At 41.7% G+C, this 25,979-nt stretch overlaps 1 protein-coding gene across 3 annotated transcripts; it reads right to left on the reverse strand.

Moving 5' to 3' along the window:
- Positions 1-350: 350 nt before the first annotated feature.
- MAPK6 (mitogen-activated protein kinase 6) lies at positions 351-24,355 on the reverse strand. 3 transcript variants are annotated; one of them, XM_038418898.2, is made up of 6 exons: positions 24,161-24,355; positions 13,364-14,569; positions 11,786-11,930; positions 4,990-5,154; positions 3,416-3,617; positions 351-2,593 (listed from the first exon to the last, which is right to left on the reverse strand). In XM_038418898.2, exons 2-6 carry the CDS (start codon positions 13,916-13,918, stop codon positions 1,495-1,497), a joined length of 2,166 nt encoding a protein of 721 aa, XP_038274826.1. In that variant the 5' UTR covers positions 13,919-14,569; positions 24,161-24,355; the 3' UTR covers positions 351-1,494. The 3 variants fall into 3 exon arrangements, with proteins under 3 accessions (XP_038274826.1, XP_043349697.1, XP_043349698.1); XM_043493762.1 differs by lacking the exon at positions 24,161-24,355 and adding an exon at positions 23,970-24,107; XM_043493763.1 differs by lacking the exon at positions 24,161-24,355 and adding an exon at positions 23,283-23,782.
- Between the last annotated feature and the right edge of the window lie 1,624 nt (positions 24,356-25,979).

The following is a 25,979-nucleotide window of genomic DNA, read 5'->3' on the forward strand; positions in this document are numbered from 1 at the left end:
TAGGACTTCCAGTAATACACCACCTAGGACTTGTTTCCACTACAAAGTTAAGTTTTGTTTTGTATATGGGCAACACTCAAGTTATCACAGGCTGAGTGTGCAACAGAAACCATTTAAAACTAGGGGCAGGCACACGGGTCACATATAAATGGCAATATCTACCCAAGTTACAATGCAGCTGGTAATTCTCATTGTACAAGTAGTGAAACAAGAGTCATTTTTTGCTGGCCATGTTTTATTTGTCTTTCTTTAAAGAGGGGAGCCAATAATACAGTATCCCAAAAAAAACCAAAACCAAAATAAAAAACAGAAGGTAAAACAAATTTCCAGAAGACCGAGATGCTACATGCTACATTTAACCTAATTTTATTCATGCTTGTTTTGGGGGTGGGAATTATTCAGTAAAAACATACAGTAAAAGCAAAAGTGTCTCACCATATATAACTTTTAACCTACAATAATAATGTACCTTAATTATTTCCATGCACACAACTAACATTACAAAAATTTTTTAAAAAATGAACACAATTAAGACTTCTAGGAGCATTTTATGATAAAGCAATTCCTAATTTTTGTAGAGAGATCAAGCACCCCCAAATTACAAATTCCTATACACAGTGAGTGCTTTACTTGAAATGAAAACTTAAAAAAAAAAAGTGTATTGGACAGCCTCAGAATAAGCCAATGTCATTATATATTCAGCTATGTAGGCAATAAACCATAGTGCTAAACAAAAACCTTATCTGCCAAGTAACTTCAAAAATTAAGTTGACGTTCTGTAATTACAGAAAACATTTATTTGTTAAAATAAATAAAAGTGCCACATATTAACACTTCACTATAAAGAATGCATACCAGAACATTTATAAATATTGAATGATTTTTCAGGAAAAATAGCTACTATAATAATGCTGGCTAAAGAGAAGTGCATAATGAGAAGCACTATGGGTGGTTAATGTTTTGCCACATACTGCTGTTACCTTGAGGTAGATAACACATGCGTACCAAATTCTGCATTCATTTTCAGTTGCTGCTGGTATCATGTGTCTAAGAAATGTATACAGTATGAAAAACTAATACACGAATGAAAAAATGTTTCAGGGAAAAATAGATATTTTCATGCAATTATGTACAGTCTCACTGTGTAAATTTCAAGGCAAGATTCTTTTTTCTGCAAAACATGGACAACTGTTTTACTGACAGAATGTTTTTACTTGGTTTAGTGCATTTTTTTCTGTTTCCTCCTACATTTTGCATTATTCTGCTCTATTCTTTAATTGTGTGTGCAAACGACATGCCAGTTTAAAAACAAAAAAAACTAACTCATGTATAGAAAGTAATTCTGGGATTGTAAAAATGATGGTAAACAGAAAGCTAATGAAATCCATACCAAAATTACACCATCTGATTCAAGTAAAAAAATTACTTACACTAGTAATAAAAAAAAAAGACAAACATCTCATGAAGAATAAAAAAAAATGTCTGCTGAGTGTTTTAGTTTAGATGTTTCAGAATGCTGCTGTACGTTTTATGGGGAATTTGGGGAGACGATTTCATAGCAGAAGGTGTTAATGTGGCCTGAATTGATTTAAGTGGTGAACCAACAGGACTGTGAAACTGAGGGATACCTATAGCCTCTAACTGCTTGTTAAAGAGAAACTCCCCACTGTTACTAAGAAAGCTCTCTTCTCTTTCCTTCTCCCCAAGCTTCCCATCTTCTACTGGCTCAGTTTCTAGCATTTCTGTATCTTCTTTCTTACTAAAGAACTTGTCCAAATAACTGGTGTAAGTATTTTCTTTCTCAATTTGTTCATCTTTCCTGACTTCACAACAAAACTGGTCTATGAGGAAGCACTCCTCCCCTCCACTTACAAACTGGCTATCCCAAGAAGTTTGGTGCAGAGCTTCCAATTGTGCCAAGTTGGCCATTCCTTTTTCCTGTTTCTCTCTGCTTACTGACTTTGATATTAAGGCTTTCAATTCCAGTTGGGACACTGAGCTATTCAAGTCATTTAATTTATCAACATCAGTAGACTCATGTTGTAAACTAAGTTGAATGGTTCCTGCTATAAATGAATCGAAGTCAAACCCTTGATTCTTCTCCCTTTCTTTTTCAACAAGCTGCTGTGATGCTTCCTCAAGAGCTATCTGAGCTTTCACCAATCCATTCCTTTCACATTTTGACTTGCCTTTCTTATCAGACTTCTCTTTACTCTGCTCCTTCCAGTTAGAAAGATCTATAATAAGCTTGGGCTCATAGTAATGGTTAACTTCACTATCTCGCCAAACTAAGTTATCTAGGTATGAAGATGACCTCATTTTGTAATTACAAGTGTGGCTACATTCCAGATCACAGTACTTGTTTTCATGGTGATCGGGATATTGCCAGCAAGGCTCAGTAGAGAAGTGCATGTCAAAAGCAGGATCCTCCAGATACTTTTCACGATCTCCATCCAAATATTTGCGAGGATCTACTTGCACTTCTTCCTCATCAGTGACATCAGAAAGAGCCCTTGGATCACGCTGAACTTCATCAGCTTCAAAGTTATTATGAATAGGCCAGTCATGATCTGAAAACTGACTTTCATGGTATCTGTAATCATTAATTTCCTAGAGTTAGTGAATGAAAAATAAACCTTCTTGATTACAAATTATCCCAGACAAAATGAGCAAGGGCTAGGAATACCGCTAGACCATTTACAATTCAACATATGCAAGTTATTTTCTTAACTGAACTGGGCTGTATCTGTATTTTAGATTTTTAAATGCATCCCGAATAAGGTAATTTATACATGCATGTCTTTAATCATTTTAAATACCAGAATATAAATCACTAAAATATGAGATTTAACCCAAATTAAGAATCCTCCCCACCTCCAAAATATTCTTCTATCAGAAATGCTATTTTAAGTAAAGATATTTTTAAATACGACAATTGCAATTCTATGCCTTTACTAGTGTATTTACTGAATGTAGAATATGGAAAATTCGCATTCCTGACCAATTTGTCTTATTGAAGAAAGTTAAAAAAATTAATCTTAAAAGCCTAGCAGACTGAAAAATAGACATACACCACCATATCCAAGTCAGTCTTTATTGTGCTTTGTATTGCAGCGGACAATTATAAAGCGCATAAAGACTAATTACAGAGACAAGCTGTGGAAAAATTCTTATCCTTAAATTAATTTAGAAAAATCAATTAAAATACAATTGGAGTTTCTGGGAAGGTGAAGGAGGAGGAAAGACTTCTCACCATGGGAATACTTATCCCTGTTTTCTGCAGAGTTCTACTGCTCTTTAAGTGATGTGTTCATAGCATCTCAAATATAGCCTCTTATTTTAGATTTAAGGAAGATGTCATGAATCAGAAGCACAAGTCAATTCATTAATATCTAAACATTTGGAATAAATTTACCTTTCCCAATTATAAATATGGCTGTGACTTTCATCCATGAGCAGAATATCATCAACCTCATCTTCAATGTGAAAAGGATGACTTGAAATGGGCTCATCTGTTGGAAAGGAGTAAATGCTCATATAAGGATGGGACAAAGCTTCTTCTGCTGTCAATCGATCCATGGGACTAAATGTCAAAATTTGCTCCAGGAAGTCCAGTGCTGTAGAGAGTAAAGCCACAACAGTGATCAGTAATTGGAAGCTGAAAATCTTTATTCCTGAAACAATTACACTTGGGGATTATAAACCCAGGGCTTTATTTTACACATGCGTATGTCTATGTCAAAGACTGCTGAAAACATTGAGAGTTAAAGGCTACAGAATGATTTTAAGACAAAGCAACCAGGTGATAAAATCAATCTGGACAAAAATCCATACTGTAACCTAAGTCCCCACAAGGGCTGCACAGGCAGGGAGAGACACCTCTCCCCCGGCTCCAGCACAGGTCCAGAGCTGCCATGGCCATCTCTCGCATGGCCCCTGCCCCGGAGCTGCCACAGCTGGGGAGAGATGCCTCCTCCTTGGCCTGCTGATGCAAGAGAGGGCTGGGGGGAGGGGGGAGAAGGGTCCTCTCCCCACCACAGCCCTGGGGCAGCCTGCACCCCAACCCAGTCATCCCCAGCCCCACCACAGAACTCACATCCCAGCACCCCAACCCTGAGCCATCTCCTGCACCAAACCCCTCATCCCCAGACCCACCCAGAGCCCACACCGCCACCCAGAGCCAACACACCCCCCTCCAACCCCCTGCCCCAGCCCTGAGACCCCTCCCACACTCCAAACCCCTTGGTCCCACCCCCACCACCTCCATAATGGGGCACATAAAATTCATTCCGCACATGTATGTAAAAATTTAGAGGCAACATTGACTGTAACTATAAATCTGGAAAGGCAGAATACAGCAATAAGTGGTGATTTTTAAAAAAAAAAAAAAAAAGAGAATTTCTTATTAGTTTTAAGTTAGTTGAGTTAGCATGGTCTACATCAAGTTAGCAAGTGCCACTGACCTACTCAGGAATGGTCAAAAAAAGATTCAAAATGTTTTGTTCAAGCAGGACTACTCGAACCAAAACTTTTCAATTTTGACAAAATAGTGCCTAAAATGTTTTCAGAACAATTACTGTATACTCCTGAACCAATTACATCATTCACATGCCTTTAGAAGACTAACGTCTCAATAACCCACTCCCCACCTCTGCATTATTTGAATTGTCACAAACATGCCCCCTCTTTCTACGGCTCCCTGCAAAGAAAGCCATGCAACATTCCTCTAAGACTGACAAAGTGATACAAGATGCTCCATTTCTCACAAGGACTGGAAACAACTACCTCCATAAAGTTCCTATTCTGGAGAATGACCAAGAGTCAAACATATGACATCATATATAGTATCAATCCTGCCATCCATGAAAACATGCTTAGTACATAACCAAGTTGGTGCCAAAAACATTCACTGTAAAGTTGTCTGCTATGATTTTTAAGATTTTTAAATTTACAGGGACTAAAATTGGATTTTTTTTCAGAATCACTTACCTTCAGGACTGATGCCTGGAAGCAGCTGTGTTAAAGGTTTGTGCGGCTCAGTCATATCATTTTTAATGTAAACTGGGATTACACTGAGAAGCTCCTGACGGTCCTCCTCATGCACAACAGGAATTGACTCTAAAATCAGCTGCATCTGTTCAAGTTCATGTGCACCTAAATGTTAAGCAGACAAGACAGTCAGTTATGTTCCAAACAACTTTCTTTTATTTCTGACAAACACCTCAGCTCAAAAAGTAGTTTAGTACACTTAGAAGGAATTAGTGTAGTATGGACATAGCATATTATGCCTTACAGGGTCTTAAATTTCTGTACATCGAACTCCAAGAATAGGTCTCGCCACTTATTTTTTTACCAATATCCTGCCCTCTCCAGCTGTTCCATTTTGCTTACTCAATAGTTCATTCAATATCTGGAGCACTTTAGGTTCCATGCTCCTCTAGCCTCAGAACAGTGACGATTCATCTCAGCTTTTATTTACTTTAACATAATTCACAGACCCATCAATTGATCCATTTGCAGTACAGTTCGGTTCTGAAATCTTGCAGTAATGTCAGGAATACTATTACAACATATCAATATCAGTTGATTAAAAAGAAAAAAAAAAAAGTGTTCCATATAAAATTTGTACAAATATTGTATTTTATTTTTGAAGTGCAGTATTAACATTTAAAATACTTAATGAGGTGTACTTATGCATATTAAAAAGACAACCATGCAACACTGCCTTTAAGAAGACTATTCAAAAACCAAGACTATAAATATGGGACAGCAGGCATAAAGAGATGCATTAAACACAAAACACTTACTAAATTAGAAGGGAGCTTTTCCATTGATCAGCTGGCCATGACTGTGAGGACGACGACGATAAGCCCCTAGCAGGAGCCATTTGGTGGTAGGGTGGCCCCCCTGTGGCCAGGCCCAAGGACTCATCCTCCTCGCAGTCCTGGCAAGGACCTCTGCTCTGCCCTGCCAGGACTGTAGCTTCCCTCCTGCCCCTTGCACCTCCATAGTTTGGGTCAGGTGTCAGCAACACCCTGCTGTGTCAGGGAGCCTTCTGTTGTCATGGGAGTGGGCAAGCGGGTCCTGGCAAGACAGATCAGACACTCCCACCCAGGACTGCAAGACCCATGCTGTAGGGGAGGCTGCCCCACTGCTGAATGACTCCTATGCAGGACAGCCCCCACACTCTCCCAGCTGATCAGTGAGTGAGCACATCCGCAGAGGACACCCTGCACTGATGCAGTGCCGCTGACACCTGATCCCTTTAGGCACAAGACTGCTGACCAGGACTGCAAGGAGGAGGAGAACCCCAACAGGAACCAATCATCAGCTGGGTGGCCTCCCCTGCTGCAAGGGACTCACTCTAAGTCCCGGCTGGGGACCTCTGCTCTCCCATGAAAGGACCACAGCTTTCCCTGCACCTTGCCCCTTCAGGAATTGGGTGTCACTGGCTCTGCAGTAGTGCAGGGTGCCCCCTGCAGCTTTGCTGTGATGGCCTCACTCGTCAACCAGGAGTATGGCAAAGAGAGCTGACCCCAACCAGGAACTGGTCAGCAGTAGGGCGGCCTGCCCTGTGGTTGCAGGCTTGTCCTCCTCCTTGCAATCTTGGCTAGGGGTCTTGCTGCACTGAGGTGGGATGACTGCAGCAGCCACCCTGCATGTTGTGCCATGATGTCGAGGGTCCCTTGGCCATGCAGGGAGCTAGTCCCACTGTCAGTGCTGGGAGGAAGCCCATTGCAGCCTCACTGTCAGAACTGGTCGTAACTGCTGCAGTCCTGCTGCAGCCTCACCGAGCTGTGGTTACTACAGCAACATCTTCACAAAATGACTCTTGGGCATGGTAACTTCCCATGGTAACAAGGCAGCTTCCTGAAGCACAGTTACCTAAACCAAAATTTGAGCCCCACCCACATTTACGGTTTCTGGCATTGCATTTCACTATGGAGATTGGGGGGAGGGGAGAGACTGAAGTGACAGATTTATTTAAATAAAGTCACAAGCACTTCTTGTGGAGTTATGTTAGCTTATTTAAATATATACATGCTTAACTGTCCTTAAATTTGTATATATACACAAAAAACATAGCTTTTGGAAATTAGTTTCTGAATTCTTTGGTTAGGCTGTACCTCACTTGCCAGGGCTGACGAGTAGCAGCTGCTTTAGTTTCTCTCTCTCAGTCTATTTAAGAATCTGCTTAAGAAAATAAACTCTCTTCTCTTTTCTCCATTTAAGATGAACTACTTATTGTTTAAATATTTGCTTGGAAATGTGAATGTATAACTGCTATTAAAAATATATTACTTCTGTATTTTATACTACTCTTAAAATGCCTTCTAAAAATTCCTTTATAGTTATAATCAACTTTTTTCCCCAAGCCCCAAGTATTCTGGGGTCTACTATTTCCTCTTTCATTGAAGTTGCATTCCAATAAGCAGGATTCTGAGGGATAACTTGGAAGCACAGACAGGCAATGAACATTAAAAACCTCAAAAGAACAGTATTCCAATCAGAAAAGTCAATTAATATAAGTCTTCATATTAACATGTTAAATACCCCTGTGGACTTTTCCCCTCCTCCCACCCATCTAAAGACATTAAAAGTTTACTTCTCTCTTATTCAGGAAGCTAAGATGATACTAAATTAGCTTCCTGAGCTAGGACTTACCATGAGTCTTTTCTAGTTGCTTCTTTATCTGATATCACATGTAAACAGACATCCTGACCATGGGATTTTCCCTCTGAGGGCTGAATCACAACTTAAGAATCTGGATGATGGATAATGTACGTTTCCAGATATACAGGCTTACAACTCCACCTTCTTGTGATTTACTCAACTTTTTTAAACTGACACCACACATGAAGAAAGGATGTACAAGTATCCTACTTGGTGGAAAAACAAGAGACACTCAAATATGCATTTGTATAGCCTGTGGCGACAGGATGCATTAGATACAAGAATCCTACACCTGCTGACAAAACTGCATACAGTTAGAAAGAAAAAAGTCTTTACCAAGAAATTAGGGCCAGATTTTCAAGCGAGCTCAACTACTTCCCGTTCAGACACCTAAATGAAGTGAACAAAACTGTCAAGTTCTCAGCTGCCAACAATTTTCCATTGAGAACAATGAGATCTCAAAAATGTGGCCCCAATTGTGGGTACTAAGCACTGTTGGAAGTTTATCTTGTAGTGGTTTTAGTTTGGACATTTCTGTATTAGAGAAAAACTGCATAAGCCTTTTGCAGTTAGCCTCACAGCACAAGCTGTTTCACAAGACGTACCTTACAATACTATACAACACACACTCTTCTTTCCAGCTACAGTGACATTTTGCCATTACAAGTCATTGGCTTTTCTAGGAAACCACCTTTTAGCAGACCACAGACAGACAACAGCATTAAGCTCTCATTAATGCACCAAACTCTGCACATCACCAACATAAGTGCATCCTATATTTGTTATACCTAGCAAATATGGAAGAGCTCTGCAAGTACTTCTGTCAAACTCCTATTAAATATGAGCTTCAAAGCATCCCCATGAAGCAAGCTTCCTTATACAACTATCCACACATATCCTTGTCAACAGCCTAGCCTAACTCACTTTCCCTGTAAGATAAATTGCTGTAGCTACCATGCTTTTGACACACAAAATTAAGCTATACTGTAGCATTTAAGAGATAGATTAAAGCTTGACTGCTTTGTAAGTACTTACTTTAGCCCACTCTTTTCACATAATAAAATAAATGTCTGGATTAATACTCAGTCTTGATATTTAAAGTCAAATCAGTCCAAGAAAAAGAACAAGTCTCAGTCTATGGGCATAGCAGACAATGTAATGGGAGGGCATGATCTCCAACCCATGTCTAGAGGGCAAAACAGAAGTGAGCAGCTGAAAAACCCATCTATGAAGGGTAGATGAGATTGAGCTTGCCAGTCCATAGTGAGATAGTGGAGGAGGAAAGCATGATACAAAAGCCAAAATGCAAGACACATCATCTAGCCAAGAGGAGTGGGGAAGGGGGTAGGATGTTCTGAAGCAAAGTAGAGTCGTTTGGCCCATATGTGATGGTCAGTATGTAGAATGTGGATGGAGGCAAGAAGTGGTTTGCGGCCCATAGGGAAGATGTAAATAAGTTAAGGTGGACAGATAAAGTAAAGTGGAGGCTGTTTATAATCCATAGGTGGCAAGTGTTTTGAGGCCAGGTTAAGGCTGAAATTGAAACTACAAATATAGACGATTTGTCCTTTCATTTTTGAAGAAAAATTGAACAAACAAGATGTAAAATTAAGCTACCATTATGAAAGACATCAAGACAATACATGGCTTTATGCTTTTATTTATGTAATAGTTCCGACATAGGAAAGGGCAAGAGCATAATCCTAGGATCAATGTATATTAAAAATGTAATCTAAATGCTACTGATGCAACATTGCTACTAAAATATTTTTAGATTACATTTTTAATATACAGAGATTCTATGTTTGTACTATATTAGAACTGAATCAATTCACCCATAGCACCAAATTTCAGGACTTTTTGTTACTGACTAGCATTCTTTCCATGAGAGCTGTCTAACATTTCTTTCAATCATTCTCAATAAGCTAGAGGCACATTATATTTCTATTTTTACAGTACTAAACATTTTGCTACTAAGAGACACTTCAGTACTAAGAGACACATCTCAGTGCTCACTGAAAGATTTAATATGTCTACTAATTCCAGGACAAAACTTCTGGGAGAGAGGCAGATCTCTATGTACCTTCAAGTTCCCAGCGATTTTCAAAAAGATAGGTTTCAGAGTAGCAGCCGTGTTAGTCTGTATTCGCAAAAAGAAAAGGAGTACTTGTGGCACCTTAGAGACTAACAAATTTATTAGAGCATAAGCTTTCGTGAGCTACAGCTCACGAGCCTCTGATAGTGTGGCTGATGTGATTAGGCCCTATGATGGTATCCCCTGAATAGATATGTGGACAGAGTTGGCAACGGGCTTTGTTGCAAGGATAGGTTCCTGGGTTAGTGGTTCTGTTCACATCAGCCACACTATCAGAGGCTCGCTCACCTGCGCATCTACCAATGTGATATATGCCATCATGTGCCAGTAATGCCTCTCTGTCATGTACATTGGCCAAACTGGACAGTCTCTACGTAAAAGAATGAATGGACACAAATCAGACGTCAAGAATTATAACATTCAAAAACCAGTTGGAGAACACTTCAATCTCTCTGGTCACTCGATCACAGACCTAAGAGTGGCTATACTTCAACAAAAAAGCTTCAAAAACAGACTCCAACGAGAGACTGCTGAATTGGAATTAATTTGAAAACTGGATACAATTAATTTAGGCTTCAATAGAGCCTGGGAGTGGATGGGTCATTACACAAAGTAAAACTATTTCCCCATGGTATTTCTCCCTCCCACCCCACCCCCCACTGTTCCTCTGATATTCTTGTTAACTGCTGGAATTAGCCTACCTTGCTTGTCACCATGAAAGGTTTTCCTCCTTTCCCCCCCCTGCTGCTGGTGATGGCTTATCTTAAGTGATCACTCTCCTTACAGTGTGTATGATAAACCCATTGTTTCATGTTCTCTCTGTGTGTGTGTGTGTGTGTGTGTGTGTGTGTGTGTGTGTGTGTGTAAATCTCTCCTCTGTTTTTTCCACCAAATGCATCCGATGAATTGAGCTGTAGCTCACGAAAGCTTATGCTCTAATAAAATTGTTAGTCTCTAAGGTGCCACAAGTACTCCTTTTCTTTTTGCAAAAAGATAGGGTATCCAATCAATGGCATTTTAAAGGGCAAAATGCTCTCAACTTAACTTTTATATTGATGCCTGAAGTTAGGAATTTCCTTGCAGCGTTTTTTTTTTCTTTCCCCCCCAAGCGTATGGAAACCTGTCGTCACATTCCCAACTCAAAGAACGGAATGGATTTTGCTTGTACTTTTGTGAGACCTGCATTTCATTCATTGTACACGTGTTAATTATACTGGCAGAAGTTAGTGTAGTTCTCAGGGAAAGTAAAAGTTTGCATCCCATGTGACTGAAAACATTAAATGGAGGTTACAAATTTTGCTGGGACAAATCACAAACTCATAAGGGCTGTGAGCCCCATTAAATTCAAAGGTACATATCCTACCCTAAACAATGTCCTTTCTGCACCAATGGAGCACCAGAAGTGGGTTATAAATAAGGCTACGTTTTAGTTACGGGTATTATTAGTAAAAGTCATGGACAGTAAACAAACATTCACAGCCCGTGACCTGTCCATGACTTTTACTATATACCCTTGACTAAAACTGGGGTGGGGATAGCTTCGGGGGGCCAGACCAGGGGGCACCACAGGTACTGCGAGGGAGGGGGCATGTGCGCCTGCCACGTGTGCTGGGGGGGAGAAAGGAAGGCGGCCAGGGGCACCGCAGGTGCTCGGGGGGGGAGGGGGAGAGGGCACAGAAAGAGGGTTAACGAGGCTGGGGCAGGCTCCTTTCCCTGCTCCTAAGCTCCACATGCTGCCTCCGCTCCACTCTGCTCCAAGCCCCAGTTCTGCAGCTCCCATTGGCTGGTAGATGCGTGGGTGGTGCCTCCCAGCAGAGGCAGCCCATGGAGCTAGGAGGAGCTGAGGGAGGAGAGTTCCTCTCATCTTTCTGGGGAGCCCCCCCCAGGTAAGCACCTCCCCGCACTCCAGCCCTGAGCTCCCCCTCAAACTCCTGCTGCTGCTGGGTAGTGGGGGGGCGAGACTGCCCCAGCAGCAGCCAGTGTGCCTGGGTGAATGACAATCAGTATGCTACCAACCTGCAAAGAGGGTTTTCCCAGTCAACATTTCAGCAAAGATGCAACCTGCAGCCCACATGTCAATGGCTTTAGTGTAGTTGTTAGGAGAAAGTAAGAGACGGGGTGATCTGTACCATTTAGTAACCAATCCCTCAGAAAGATGGCCCTAAGGAAGAAAAAAGAAAATGCAAGTAAGATTTCCTTAAGACAAAAAATTATTTTAATCCAAGCCTCCAGAGATAAGGACAATATTAGACCATTTGACCACATATATTGTCCTACCTGTTACATTTAGTGTACCATACATACCAATACTGTATATTTTATAAGCACACTAAACAAGCTTAAATACTGTTTGCAATGAGCTCCAAGTTTGATCTCGAAAGAGCTATTTTATACAGCAATCTTTAAAACAGTTTAGTACAATGGTGATTATATTTAATCAATCACTTGCAACTTGATTTGCATAAATTAGTATGATATTTTATTAGTCAAATGAGGTATAGCTCCTAAAAGTTCCTTATTTTCAAATGTCAAGTTAATGGAGATAATAAATAAATGCCTTCTGAGACATGAAACAAACAGGAAGATCACACTACTACTAAATCACAATGAGCAGTCATATTTGTACACTGGGGATGCACAGATATTTTAAAATAATCTAAAGTTCCTGTAAGTCTACATCTATGTGTTGCTCTTAAATCCTAAATTGTGCATTTGTTCATCTAAATGCTACTTTTATAAATAAATACTCAGAGTTAAATTCTCTTCCTGGTTACGTGCATGCAATCCCCCCTTGTAAGTAAACAAATTATCTGAGGACAGAACCTGCCCCCAAAATATTAAATTTAAGGATTTTTTTTTTTAAAGCAACACTCTCATCCACTGCATTTGCCAAAATTTTAAACATTGCAACCCTAGATTAATTTACTTGTAACTTGCCATGGGAGATAGTTAACTAAAGTCGCAAGCTCAGAACTTTCAAAAGAAGACCAGATGAGACACAAAGCCATCTGAGGTGAAAATCTCAATGTTTTGGGGCTGAAGGCAAGACATTCATGGTACATTAGCAGCCATTAATGCCTACCTATGAGATAATGACTAGCACTTTCATCAAAATTTTTGTCACTCAGAGGTGTGAAAAAACCACCCCCCTCAACGACAAAAGTTTTAATGACAATAGCGCCAGCGTGGACAGCGCTTCCTCAGTGGAAGCCGCACTCCCCGTGACAAAGCTACCACCCCTTGTTGGAGGTGGCTATATTACGTCTCTCGGAGATGGCTACACAGAGTGGCTACACAGCGCAACTTACAATGGTGCAGCTGCAGTGACAAAGCTGCGCCGTTGAAAGGTGCGCAGCGTAGACACAGCCTTACTCTGCCAGTGTTCTTAGCCAAATAGCAAATGCTGCAACTTTGTAAAATACTGTGAGGGAAAGTTAGTTACCAATCCAGGATAGGCCTTAGAAACTTTCCACTTTCACCAACCCTGCCATTAAGCACTTATATTATAATGATGAATACTATTAAAGTATCTAGACAAAAGACCATTCTAAGATGAATAGGTTTTTTAAAAAGTGAATCCATCTCTTCACAAACCTTATGGGAATAATGAGGATCCATGATCCGTGCAAGACCAAAGTCGCCAATCTTCAGCACCAAGTCTTCAGTATTAATGAAAAGATTAGCTGGTTTGAGATCTCTGTGCAGAACATTTGCAGAGTGAATATACTTGAGCCCACGTAGCAGCTGGTACATGAAAAGCCTGGCATGTTCTTCCAGTAAAGGGCCCTGCTCTAACAGGTTAGCCAGATCCGTCTCCATGTACTCTTGAACAATGTAAACACAGTTCAGTTCCGTAAGGGAGCCCACATCATCCATTAACTGGCTTCCATTGGGACCAAGAATTTCAAATACTTTCACAATGTTATCATGGTCAAGTCTTCTAATAATTTTAATCTCACGTAGAGCATGTTTAACACTCTGAGGATCTGTGAGGACAATTTTCTTGACAGCCACTCTTTTATCACAGTCATTATCGACAGCAGAAAAAACTAAGCCATTTCCACCACAGCCCAGTGGTTTCAAGTCCATATACCGAGAGCCCAGATCAAAACCATGAATGTTCATGAGACTTTCAAACTTTTCTGCCATTTTGAAATTCTTCAAGTTTCTTTTTCCTCTTAAGCTACCAAGCTTCTGTAAATACGTAGACACTCTTCCACTGGTATCTGAAGGAAAGATCTTACAGAAAGGGAGAAGAAAAACTTGGCTTTGACTGCAATATGGTTTTTTGACACTCTCATTGCATTATTAGCCAACCAGGCCTGTTGTGTCCCCTTAAATTTAGAGCTGACAAATGCTATAACTCAAACTGAGCATAAGATAGAAAGATTGCAGCATTCATAGTTCAAGAAAGGTGCAGAATCTCTGCAGACGTTAAAGAAAATACTCACAAGAAACTCAAACAAAATGAAATGACATACTATGCACTCAGCTCTACCAATACAACTGGGTAACATTTAACAAAAATGTGAATAAATATGCACATAATAGACTTCTATTAACATCCTCCTCCTCACAGTGCAGATACATTCAGTGTTGGACTGGTCCTGAGCAGCGTCATTCTATGGTGCTGGTAAGCACTATGTTTTTTCTTCCTTTTCTTCCTCCTTTGTTTACAGTCTAGTTAAACAGGAAACTGACGGATCTTGATTTATAAAAGATGCCTTCTGTTAATGATCAGGTGGCTCCAGCTCACCACAATCACAATCAAAGCTACCATCCATTTTATTCCGTGACAACCTGGAGGGGAAATTAAAGAGAGAGAGAGAGAGAGAGAGAGAGAGAAAATAGTTCAGCATTTCTATACCAAAAAACCCTTTTAGACTGCTTCAGACAATTTGTAGGTCATTATTTGAGCACACCACCTGTAACCTCAAAAAAGAAGAAAAGGAGTACTTGTGGCACCTTAGAGACTAACAAATTTATTAGAGCATAAGCTTTCGTGAGCTACAGCTCACTTCATCGGATGCATTTGGTGGAAATATGCTCTAATAAATTTGTTAGTCTCTAAGGTGCCACAAGTACTCTTTTTCTTTTTGTGAATACAGACTAACACGGCTGCTACTCTGAAACCTCTCAAAAAAGAAAACCACCATAATTGTAGAACTAGAAATAATGCATACTTTTTATGCTCTTTGAGGATGACGTGACATTAATCACCAACTTGCTGCCTCTGAATAACTTTCCTCTGTTGCCACTAATATATTAGATATGCAGACAAAGAGCTATTGGATTTGAATAACAAAGAAAGCATGGTATAAAGCTTGACAATTCTCCAAGATTTCTTTCTATTGCAGAGAGGTCAGTAGCAAGAATTTCATCATCATATTCTGCTGCTCCTCATTCAAAATGGTGAAAAAAAATCAGCTTTGCATACAATTTTTATATATATGGTCTAACCCAGGGATTCTCAAACTGTGGGTCCCCCATCCTGTGGCTGTGTAGTAATTTTTGTTGTCCAAAGTGGGTCACGGTGCAAGGAAGTTTGAGAACCACTGGTCTAAGCCTAATGTGATTTTTAAAGAAAAGGTTAAGGAAAACCAGTTCAGCCATTCTTGAGTTGAGTGAGAGCCTTCCGGCTTTTTATAAATAACTTATTTGAAACTTCAAACTTTGCATTCAGTGAGGAATGCTGTACAAAGTTTGCACAATACACATCTGGCTACAAAGCAATGATACTCAGACTGAGGCTCCCAAGCTGAGCCCCAAGCACCCAAACTCCCATCCCACTGAGGCCCACCCTCCCAGCATCCAGACTCCCTGCCAAGCCCTTGCATCCTGCTCCCCACCCCCGGCCACTCCCTGACAAGCCCCAACCAGCTGCACCCCAGATCCTCATCCCACCAAGCTCCATTTCCCCTAAACCCGGACCACCACTCCACTGAGCCCCACTTCCCCCCCCATCACTGAGCCCCCCAGACCCTACCTGCCAAGCCCCATCCCTCCACACCCAGACCCCTCCTGCTGAGCTCCAACCACCTTCACCATGACCCCCCTGCAGACTCCCATTCCCCCTGCACCCAGAACCCCGCAACGAGCCCCTGTGCACAGATCCCCCTGCACCCAGCCCCTCACCAAGCCATCCGCACTCAGACTGCCCCACACAGAACCCTCTCACCCCATAACTGGATCCCCCTCCACAAAGACCTTGCACACTTGATTCCTGCTGGGCTGAGCCTGCTTGCCCCACACCTGGATCGGGGACCAGAGCTGGACTTGCGTGTGAGACTCTGTCCCTCTTGCTTACTATCTTGGCGCACCTAGGGTGGAGGGGCAGGGCCCCAGAGTGTTCTTGGGACATGCCTAGCCCTTGTGGTGTGTCAGGTCAGGTGCAGCCTCACTGCTGAATCTGTGTCTTGGGGTGGGGCAGGCTGCAGGGTGATCTCCCACGTCAGTGCAACCAGTGGCCTGTGCTTCCCACTGCCATACTGGAACATCCACATTTATTGAGAAATAAAAGATGTAGAATTTTAAAATATTATGTGCAGATTTATTTATTTATTTATTTCATGCAGAATTCCCTTGGGAGTATCCCTTACTCGTTTGTATCATTTGCCTTTTTGGAATGTGTGATCATTGGATGATACATTCATGTTTCTTGCGATCTCATAATGTATTGGATCTTTTACAGCCATTGAAATTTCTATCTGACATGATATTCATATATAGAGATATGGGGATTGGAACGGGGAAGCCAGGGGCCCAGGGCCCTATCACTTTTTCCTGCCTTAAGGGCAAGTGAAGGGAGGGGGAGTGGAGAGGAGCAAGTGGTGAGCAGCAGGGGCCTTGGGGAGGAAGAGGCCACATTCCGGGAATGGTAGTCCCCCGACTTCTATAGAGCTTCTGGAGCTTGCACAGCCACCCCAAACGAAAAACTCCCATTACGCCTTTGCCTGGCAGGCATAATGGGCCTGGTGTGGATGGCACCATTGGCAACCCAGTACCGAGCATTAAAGGCACTACAACTGCTGAACTGAATGTGTTAGAAGTAGTGCTGTCAATTAATCGCAGTTAACTCAAGTGATTAACTCAAAAAAATTATTTGCGATTAATCGCACTGTTAAACAATAGAATATCAATTGAAATGTATTAAATATTTCTGGATGTTTTTCTACATTTTCATATATATTGATTTCAATTATGACAAAATACAAAGTGTTCAGTGCTCACTTCATATTATTTTTATTACAAATATTTTCACTGTAAAAATGATAAAAAACTATTTTTCAATTCACCTCATACAAGTACTGTAGTGCACTCTCTTTATCATGGAAGTGCAACTCACAAATGTATATATTCTTTTTGTTACACAACTACACTCAAAAAAAACCCCCAAAACTTTACAGCCTACAAGTCCACTCAGTCCTACTTCACATGCAGCCAAATCACTAAAACAAACAAGTTTGTTTACATTTATGGGACATAATGCTGCCCACTTCTTATTTACAATGTCACCTGAAAGTGAGAATAGGCATTTGCATAGCACTTTTGTAGCCAGCGTTGCAAGGTATTTATGTGCCAGATGCATGCAAACACCTGTTGTCACTTTCAGGTGACATTGTAAACAAGAAGTGGGCAGCATTAGCTCCTTCTAATGTACCCAAATTTGTTTGTCTGAGTGATTGGATGAATAAAAAGTAGGACTGAGTGGACTTGTAGGCTCTAAAGTTTTACATTGTTTTGTTTTTGAGTGCAGTTTTTTTTTGTACGTAATTCAAAATGTGTAAATTCAACTTTGCACTACATTATTTGTATTTGGTGAATTACAAAATACTATTTCTTTTGTTTTTTACAGTGCAAATATTTGTAATAAAATATAAACTGATCACTATACACTTTGTATTCTGTGTGGTAACTGAAATCAAAATATTTGAAAATGCAGAAAACACCCAAAATATTTAAATAAGTGATATTCTATTATCTTTTAAATTGCGCGATTAATTTTTTTAATCGCTTGACAGCCCTAGTTAGAAGGTATTTCTATACCGATTCAGTTGAATTTTTTGAGGGTGGTGGGCTACTTTTTGATGACAAATTGTATGGTGTCTGATTGTAGCCTTAATTTTAGGGAGTTCTGAGGAAGCTTATTTGAGAAACCTTAACTGTAAGCAGATTAAGTGTTTTTTAGGGGCTCATTATAAATTGAATGGAATACTGAGAAATCATTCAAGTAATATGTATAATCAACCCTCTAAAATTGACCTGCCATATGTAAAATTTCTGAACACTTGTTCTTGTGCCCCAAAGCCCATTTTTAGTTTATAACTGAAGTTATTACCTAAATATATGAGGACCTTTCCTATGGAGATGACACCTTTTACATGTAGGAAATATGTTACATTCTAGTTTTAACTGGCCTAAGGTATAGTCAACTACCATCAAGCTGTTCCTAATACCTTGGTTGTTAATTCAATTTCAATTTACCTTATAGGAATTATATTATTGGTGTATATCCACAGACAGTCATTTGCAAAGACAACATTTTGTCAACAGGCATTTCATCTACACAATCTAGCAGAAAAATTGCAGTCAGATTACTCCCTGCAAACCAATTGAACCCACTGAGAGTTACCTTTCCTTCAAATATTTCTAAAATTGTTATGAAAGGATCCTTTTTGAAACTTTAATTCATTCAAATCTTTCATTAACTCAAGATCACCTACATATGTGTTTCTAAAATTTTATTATTTCTATTCTTTAAGGTCTTCTTTTTTCCCCCCATAAGTAACACCGTTGTCATTTCACTGTTCTGATTTTTTCTACGTGCAGGCAATAGACTCTCTCTCAAACTCTGTTTGATACTGCGTCCAGAGTCCATACTTTAATATGTTTCACTGAAAAGGACAGGAATAGGAAAGAAGATACTTGGTCAGTCCTTTAGCTAAGAAATAGAGGTAGCAAGCAAAATCTGCTTATCTTCCCATCATCATTTCAGGGTTTGCACGGAAGTGACAACACTAATGAAAGTCAAAAAGCAGCAAGGACAACTGTATTAACTTTGTGAAAAGGAAGTTGCAGTCCCCATTCCTTCTCTCCGCAAATCTCATCCCTAATCCCATTAAAAATGGCTTTTTATTTATTTATTTAGTATCAGGTCATGCAATATCCTTCCTCTGCATGACATATTAAGCCAATTTTCATAAGAACTCTGTCAAAATGAAACCAAAAGGAGATATAAGTTGGGCTAGCTAGAAAGGAAGTATGGAAAAACACTAGAGAGTTAAACACTAATACACAGACTTCCTCTGTGACCACAGGCAAGTCACTAGACTTTCTAGGCCTCAGTTCCACATCTGTAAAATGGGAACAGAAGTATTTCCCTACATCATAAAGTGTTGGAAGGATAACTATATTAAAGATTGTGAGGCATTCAGATACAACAGCAATGGGAGCCATGGAAGCACTTCAGATAAGTAGATATACAAGCATTAAGCCATTTGAAAAAAGTGTCTTGCAGTTAGTGCGCCTTAATACAGTTCTTTTGTAGGAACTAACTCACTGGACTACCATGTTATAACACCACTGCAGTTGTAGGACAAGAGGGTTAACTGCCCATGTCACCATGAATGGTCTCTTGCAGTATGTTAACTCCTTATGCTAAACAATCTGTTCAACCTTGTATAGAGCTGTAACACCCTGGGTATCTTATCCCGGATGTGAAGAAGAGATTATGTAAGATCAAAAGCAGGCCTATTTCCCCAACAGCAGCTAGTCCAATAAAAGATATTACCTCACCCATTTTGCCTCTCTAATATTGTGGGACCAATATGGCTACAACAACAGTGTAAAATATGTTACAAGTCAGTTTATTCACCCTAGTCCACAATGTGAAAAACTATACGGTGGCTTCTAATAATGTGGTGGAGATACTCAAGATCTCTATTCACCACCTAAACACAGCTCACACCAATGAGTAAGAGGAAGATGAGCTACAATTCTGACTATAATAAAGTTTTCAGCAAACAAAAATCTAAAAAATTTGCCCTTAATCATTAATTCCCCATTATCTTCCACCTAGAAGGTAAATACATTGAGGGCTAGCTTAATAGCTTTTTGAATAGTACAGTACTGTGCTCAAATTCTGTAACGTCCTCACTGCTATCACTTTTTGGATTGGCTCTGGGTAAAAACTGGCAGTTGCAAGCTATTCTCTTCCAGGAATCCAGCTTTCATCATACTTTTGCCTCCTCTAGTGGCTGGTTAAGCAGCAACACTGTTTTCCTAGACAAGTTAACAAGTAGTGTTTATGCTTACTACTAACTGGTTAAGCAGCAACACTGCATAACAACTGTTTTCTCAGACAAGTTAATAAGTACAGTGTTTATGATTGCTCTAAGATCACAATAGTTTTATTGGACCATAAGAAGTGAAAGAAGGAAAAAAGATTAAAGTCATTATTGTAGGCTCTTGTCAGAATGAAGGGACAAGAAGTTATCTGGAACTTCTTATTAAGCCTTTCCCATGCCAACCTCAAAGTAACCTCAAATGACAAGTTTGTTTTTCTCTGAACTGTAACAAAATTTACAGTTTCAATTGTGCCTTTTATATTTTTACACATAAAATTGAAGTTTTTATAAATGTTCAAACTTGCCAAGAATGACATTTATTAAACACAAGACAGTCAACTCTGGACTTTATATACAATACAAGGCCTACATTTTGAAGAGCCAGTCCAATTCCCCATCTTGGGACTCCATATAAAAGGATAAATATAAAAAAAGATTGTTTTTCATGTAGCTATCTGTTGCTACTAATTCTTTTTCAAGTTGTGACACAGATACACTGAACAGATATAAATATTAGAGAATGCAGCATGTATAACAGATATCTTCCTGCTAAATATAGTGTAGTATAGTGCACTCCATTTGTAAGCATCACTGATACAAGAATCAACCGCATATAGTGATCAAAACAACTGGGACAAAATTATTCCTATTCTAACCTATACTCTGCTTGCAAGAATCAACTGCTCGTAATATCAAATCATCCAGGACAGATGTGATTCCTATAAAAGGAGTGCATTGTATAAGAGACTAAGGACCAGATTCTGCCCCATTACATATATTGAATAGAACTACTTATTAAGTACAGTACTGTAGTTTTCAGTTAGACTATTTGTGATACCAGGTACTATTCACAGTGATCACACTAAGTAGGACTCTTACAACTCCAGACCCTCCCCCTGCCCCCCCCCCCAAAATAAATTTCAAATAAATGAATGAAGGGATTGCCATCTTTGTACAGCCATGTTTTAAAGGAAGGTCAGTTCTGGCCAAACAAAACTCCTCTTTTCAGAAGTCACCTGCCAGACATCTTCCTTGAAATTGTCAGCCCAGCAAAACATTAACACAAGCAACATCACAAAGCTTAATTCAGTTTGCAAAAGAGACCTTTTAAATATCTCCACAATTTCTCCCCAATTGCACACTACATCAATCTTTACATTTAAATGTAATAAATGCTACAGACAATAAGACAGTACTGTAAAGTATTACACTAGATGTTTTTTTCCCCCGAGCCCCCAGTTACTGAAAAAAACAGCTAATTTTAATTATGTAATCATTTCGTTACAGCTAGAGTAGTTAGTCATAAGGAAAATACAAGACTAAGTAAGTTTTCGTTAGTGACTCTTACACAACCTGATATGCCCTTTCCCTTAAACTATAAAAGATGTGGTGCACATCTATATTTTTTTTAGATCAGCCACGTTGCAGTCAGTAGGCAGAGTGAGTCATAATGGAACTGCTGTTTTTCTAAACCCTCCTACTTACTCCCTACAGTTTAGGGAACTATATGCTGAGAGTCAGCAGATGTTACTATTAGTTTATTCTCAAAACTAATGGACAGATGAAAAAGAAAAATGATTTTATTTTATTTTTATTTTTTTTATTTTTTTTTTTTTTTTTTTTTACACAATAGACACCAATATTTAGAGGCTCCATTATTGTAATTTCATGCAATAGTCAATATTTCACACACAGAAGCTTCATTTGGTAAACTCTGATAATAACTTTGCAAGGTGGCTGTAAATTCATTGCTTCACCAGAATATGATTTTCGACCAGAGTCTCGAGAATAAATATAAAAAGACTGATCACAAGAGCGCATATTCAGTCAGGCTTCTGGCTGCTAATCTAAATTCCAACTGTAGTTTCCACTATCCTTTTTCAAAAAGTATCAGATTGTATTACTGCTCCCACCTAAAGTCTATTTCCAATCATCAACCACCACTTTCTGGAATTTATAGCTAGATTTAAAACTTGTTTCATGCAATAAAAATATAATACATTTGCTGGTAGTAGCACCTAGCATAATGTTTGCACTGGCTCAATCACAACCATTGTTCACAACAGTTAATTTAACAAAGTTGATCAAAAATAATACTGTATTAATTAATGTAACAAAAAGTATTTTCACTATTCACAGTTACTTTAAACCTTACTATATGTTGCCAGTTTGGCCAACTGTGCCCATTTTTATTAATAAATTCACAATCATGTAAATTGTGTTATTTTGTTCTGTAATTTAACTACTTATAAACAAATCAAATAACTTCTTTCCCCTCACAGAAAGAAAAGAAGTACTTCATCGGATGAAGTGAGCTGTACCTCACAAAAGCTTATGCTCAGATAAATTTGTTAGTCTCTAAGGTGCCACAAGTACTCCTTTTCTTTTTGCAGATACAGACTAACACAGCTGCTACTCTGAAATCCTTCCCCTCACAGGGTCATCTAAGGTCCCCTGGTAAGATCCATGAACACTTCTCATCTCAAGACTGTACCTGCCATCATCCTTCTGAATACTAATAACTGGAGAGGACTCCCTTTAAATGAGTGATGGTCAGAAGTACCAGAAGGATTTTCTCAGATAACCAAAGGTACAATGCACTATTAACTTTGGAAGCAGAAGACCCTAGGGAAAATCCTAGTCCCATTGCTGAAACAAATTGACTTACATTGACTTCTGTAGAGCCAGGATTTCACCCCTAGAATGTCATGTCCCAAATGGTAGTACAAAGCGCTATGACACTAGTCTGGCCCCTCAAAGTTACCAACTGCAGGCAAAGCCTCTGTAGTCTATTTTAATTTTAAAAGAAAAGATAAGCCACCAAGAAACTATATATTTTAGTTCACATTTGTTTATATTTTTATTTGCTCAACTGCTCCTTTCAAAGAACATTAACAAGGAAAACTATCATTTCCCTAATGGATTGCATTTTTGAACCTGTTGAACAACCCACCCACCCCGCTTCCAGGAGTGAAAGGTAAGACTGTGTTAAAAAGACGACACTATACATGGATGCACAGCATTGCAATCCGGTGGGTCCCCAAAAGGGAGACAATTTCAGCTGCCAGTAGCAATATTTCTGCCCCATTCTTTTGGCTCTCTGCCAAGACTGAAACATGTTAAGATAGGTGAGCAGAGTAATTTTCAAAAGACAATTCAGCACTGACCTTGTACCGGCCACCTATTACACCTGACTTGATATTTGACAAGCGATCCTGCCAGCGAGCCACCACAGCACAAAAGAGGTGTCTACCTTCAAACGTCCTTCGATTCATTTGCAGGCAGAGACAAAGCCCAGCCATTACACAGCTTCCTCCATCTCAACGCCCCCAAAGCGCACTACGGACTCGGTAGCAACACACGGCTCCTTCTCTAAGGCAGCCAGCTCCGGGCTGGAGCCCTGCCGCTGTCTAGCAGCGCACCCTGGGCTCCGGCCAGGCGGCGGGTGCGGAGCGCCCCGGGGGCTCGGCGCAGCGGGGACAGCCCCGGTTACAGCTCGCCAACCCTTCCCGTAACGGAGCAGCCGCTGCCCACATGGAGGGAAGAGCGAGGCGCAGCCTGGAGGAAGAGCCCAGGGCGGGCTGCGGGTGCCCTGGGGCCGGGGTCGCCCCCCAGCCCGCGGGCGGCAGCCGAGCCAGGCTTCCCCCTTGACCCGACCCTTCCCCCAGCGCTCAGCCGCAGAGGAAAAGCCCCCTCCCGGGAGCGGCAGCCCGGGGCCGGCCAGCCAAGCTGCCGCAGCCCGGTGGGGACTGGGGCAAGTCTCCCCCGCCCCATGGGCCCCGCATAACGCCGCGCGGGAGCTGGGCGGCCGCGTCCCCTCCGCACGCGGGGCAGCCCGGGCGGCCTGACCCTACCCCAGGGCCGGCTGCAGCCCTGCCCGGGAGGGGCAATGGCCCGCCGCGCTGCGGAGGCTCCCGGCCCGGGAGCGGGGGAGATCCGGGGCAGCGGGGCGGGAACAAAGCGCCTTTGTGCGGCCAGGCCCCGCGCGGCGCGCACTGCGGCCTGGCCCCGCCGGCTCGCCCGCCCGCCCGCCGGCCGCACTCACGGGGCTGCCCAGGCTCATTGAGGCGCTGCGCTGCACAGGCTCCTGGACCGCCCGGCCCTGACGGCGGGCTCCGCTCCGGCTCCGGCTCCGCTCCCCGGCTGCCTCGCTGTCGCTCCAGCCGCCGCCATGTAACCCGGCTCCCAGGGTAGAGAGGGGCGGGCGCCGGCTGGCTCCGCCTTCGTGGAGCGAGGGGCGGGGCCGGCGCGAATTCGGCCCGGGGGGACGTTGCGGGAGCGAGAGAGGATGACGGGGGGGGAGGGGGCAGGGCCTAGTGAGGGGCTGCAGGAGGGAAGGGCCAGGCTGTGGGGGGGTTTACCCTGGATTACCATGAACTGGCTGGGGCACAAATGATTGGGAAGTGGGGCATGGATGAGGGTAGCAACAAGGGGGCAGAAGCAGGTTGTGGGGATTATGAGGGACTGGGTACAGGTAATTGAGGCCACAGGCCCATAGCTATACAGATGATAATAACAGCGAGGCAGTCTTGCTGGAGCCCCCCAGGGAGCCAGGAGAGGGACTGCACCCCCCACCTGCCCTAGTGAAGCAGAAGGATAGTGCTAGAATAAACAACAGCAAATCACTTGCCCCAGCTGAGATAAATTTCTACTGAACTTTTGACTTTAAGAATAAAGTAAATCAACTGATAAAAACACACAATCTTTCCCGGGAAAATTAGTTGTTGGAGGTGCTGTACATAGCCACAATCTCCCCTTCCTGCCCCCAGTAGGCTTCTTCCTATCATAACCCTTAACAGCACCTCGCTGGACCAATTTACTTTTCTCCAATTGCCTATCAACGGCTGTATTTGAACCTCCTCCAACTCTAGGTACTGGACCAGTTTGGCTGACTACTCCCAAATCATTATATATACACACACCTTCACTCTTTCCCCCTCCAGCCCTCACACTTCTTCATGTTTATTACTTGAAAAGAATAAGTGTCTCCTTGTCACACATTGTGGTGAAGACCAAGACAAGGAGATAGGTATCAGCACCATCCTTGGGCCTTGTTTACAGTAGAAAAACATTTGCCCTCCTACCGTAGAGGCAGTTATAACAGCCAAAGCCCTTTAGCCGGTATCAGGCTTCTTTATACCACTATTACTGCATCCACACTGCACAAGGGGTTGTATCTATACTTCAGGGGTGGCCAAACTGACCAGCCCTCTGAGCCACATATGATAGTCTTCAGAAGTTCGAGAGCCTGGGCACACTTGCCAGGGTCTGGGGCTCAGGGCTTCAGCCCCACAGGAGGTGCCTGAGGGTACTTGGCCTTCAGTCCCACTCCTGCTGAAGCCACAAGCCCTGGCAGGTACACCCCACAGGGCTGAAGCCCTGAGACACGTCCCTCCCCACCAACTACCCCACCACTCTGCTGCAAGGCACAGGGCCCCAGTTCCCCCCCTCCCTCAGTCTGGTAAGTAGAGAATGGGGGAGTACAGGAGGGACTTTTTAACAGTAAAAAAGCCACATGTGGCTCATGAGCCACAGTTATATAGCAGGGCGGGCCAAACTCTATCAGTGTAAAAAAAAAAATCATAGCCCTACCCAGCCTAGTTATATAAAAACTATGCTATGGTATGTGCCAGGGCTTAAAAGTTATCCCTCCTAGTTTCCTTCTTGCAGAGAAAAGGCTGCAGAGAACCTGGAACAGTAGCTTTGAGAGGCGTGAACTACCCCATTCATCTCTGGGCTTGGCATCATTAATTTGGTGATGAACTTGAGGTACAGGGGTCCCCTGTATACATTCAGGTTGCGTTCTTCAAAAGGTTGATGGATACCAAAACGACGTACACCGGGGAATTTTTCCCCACAAGACA

This window comes from Dermochelys coriacea, chromosome 10, assembly GCF_009764565.3.
Source record: "Dermochelys coriacea isolate rDerCor1 chromosome 10, rDerCor1.pri.v4, whole genome shotgun sequence".
Lineage (NCBI taxonomy): Eukaryota > Metazoa > Chordata > Testudines > Dermochelyidae > Dermochelys > Dermochelys coriacea.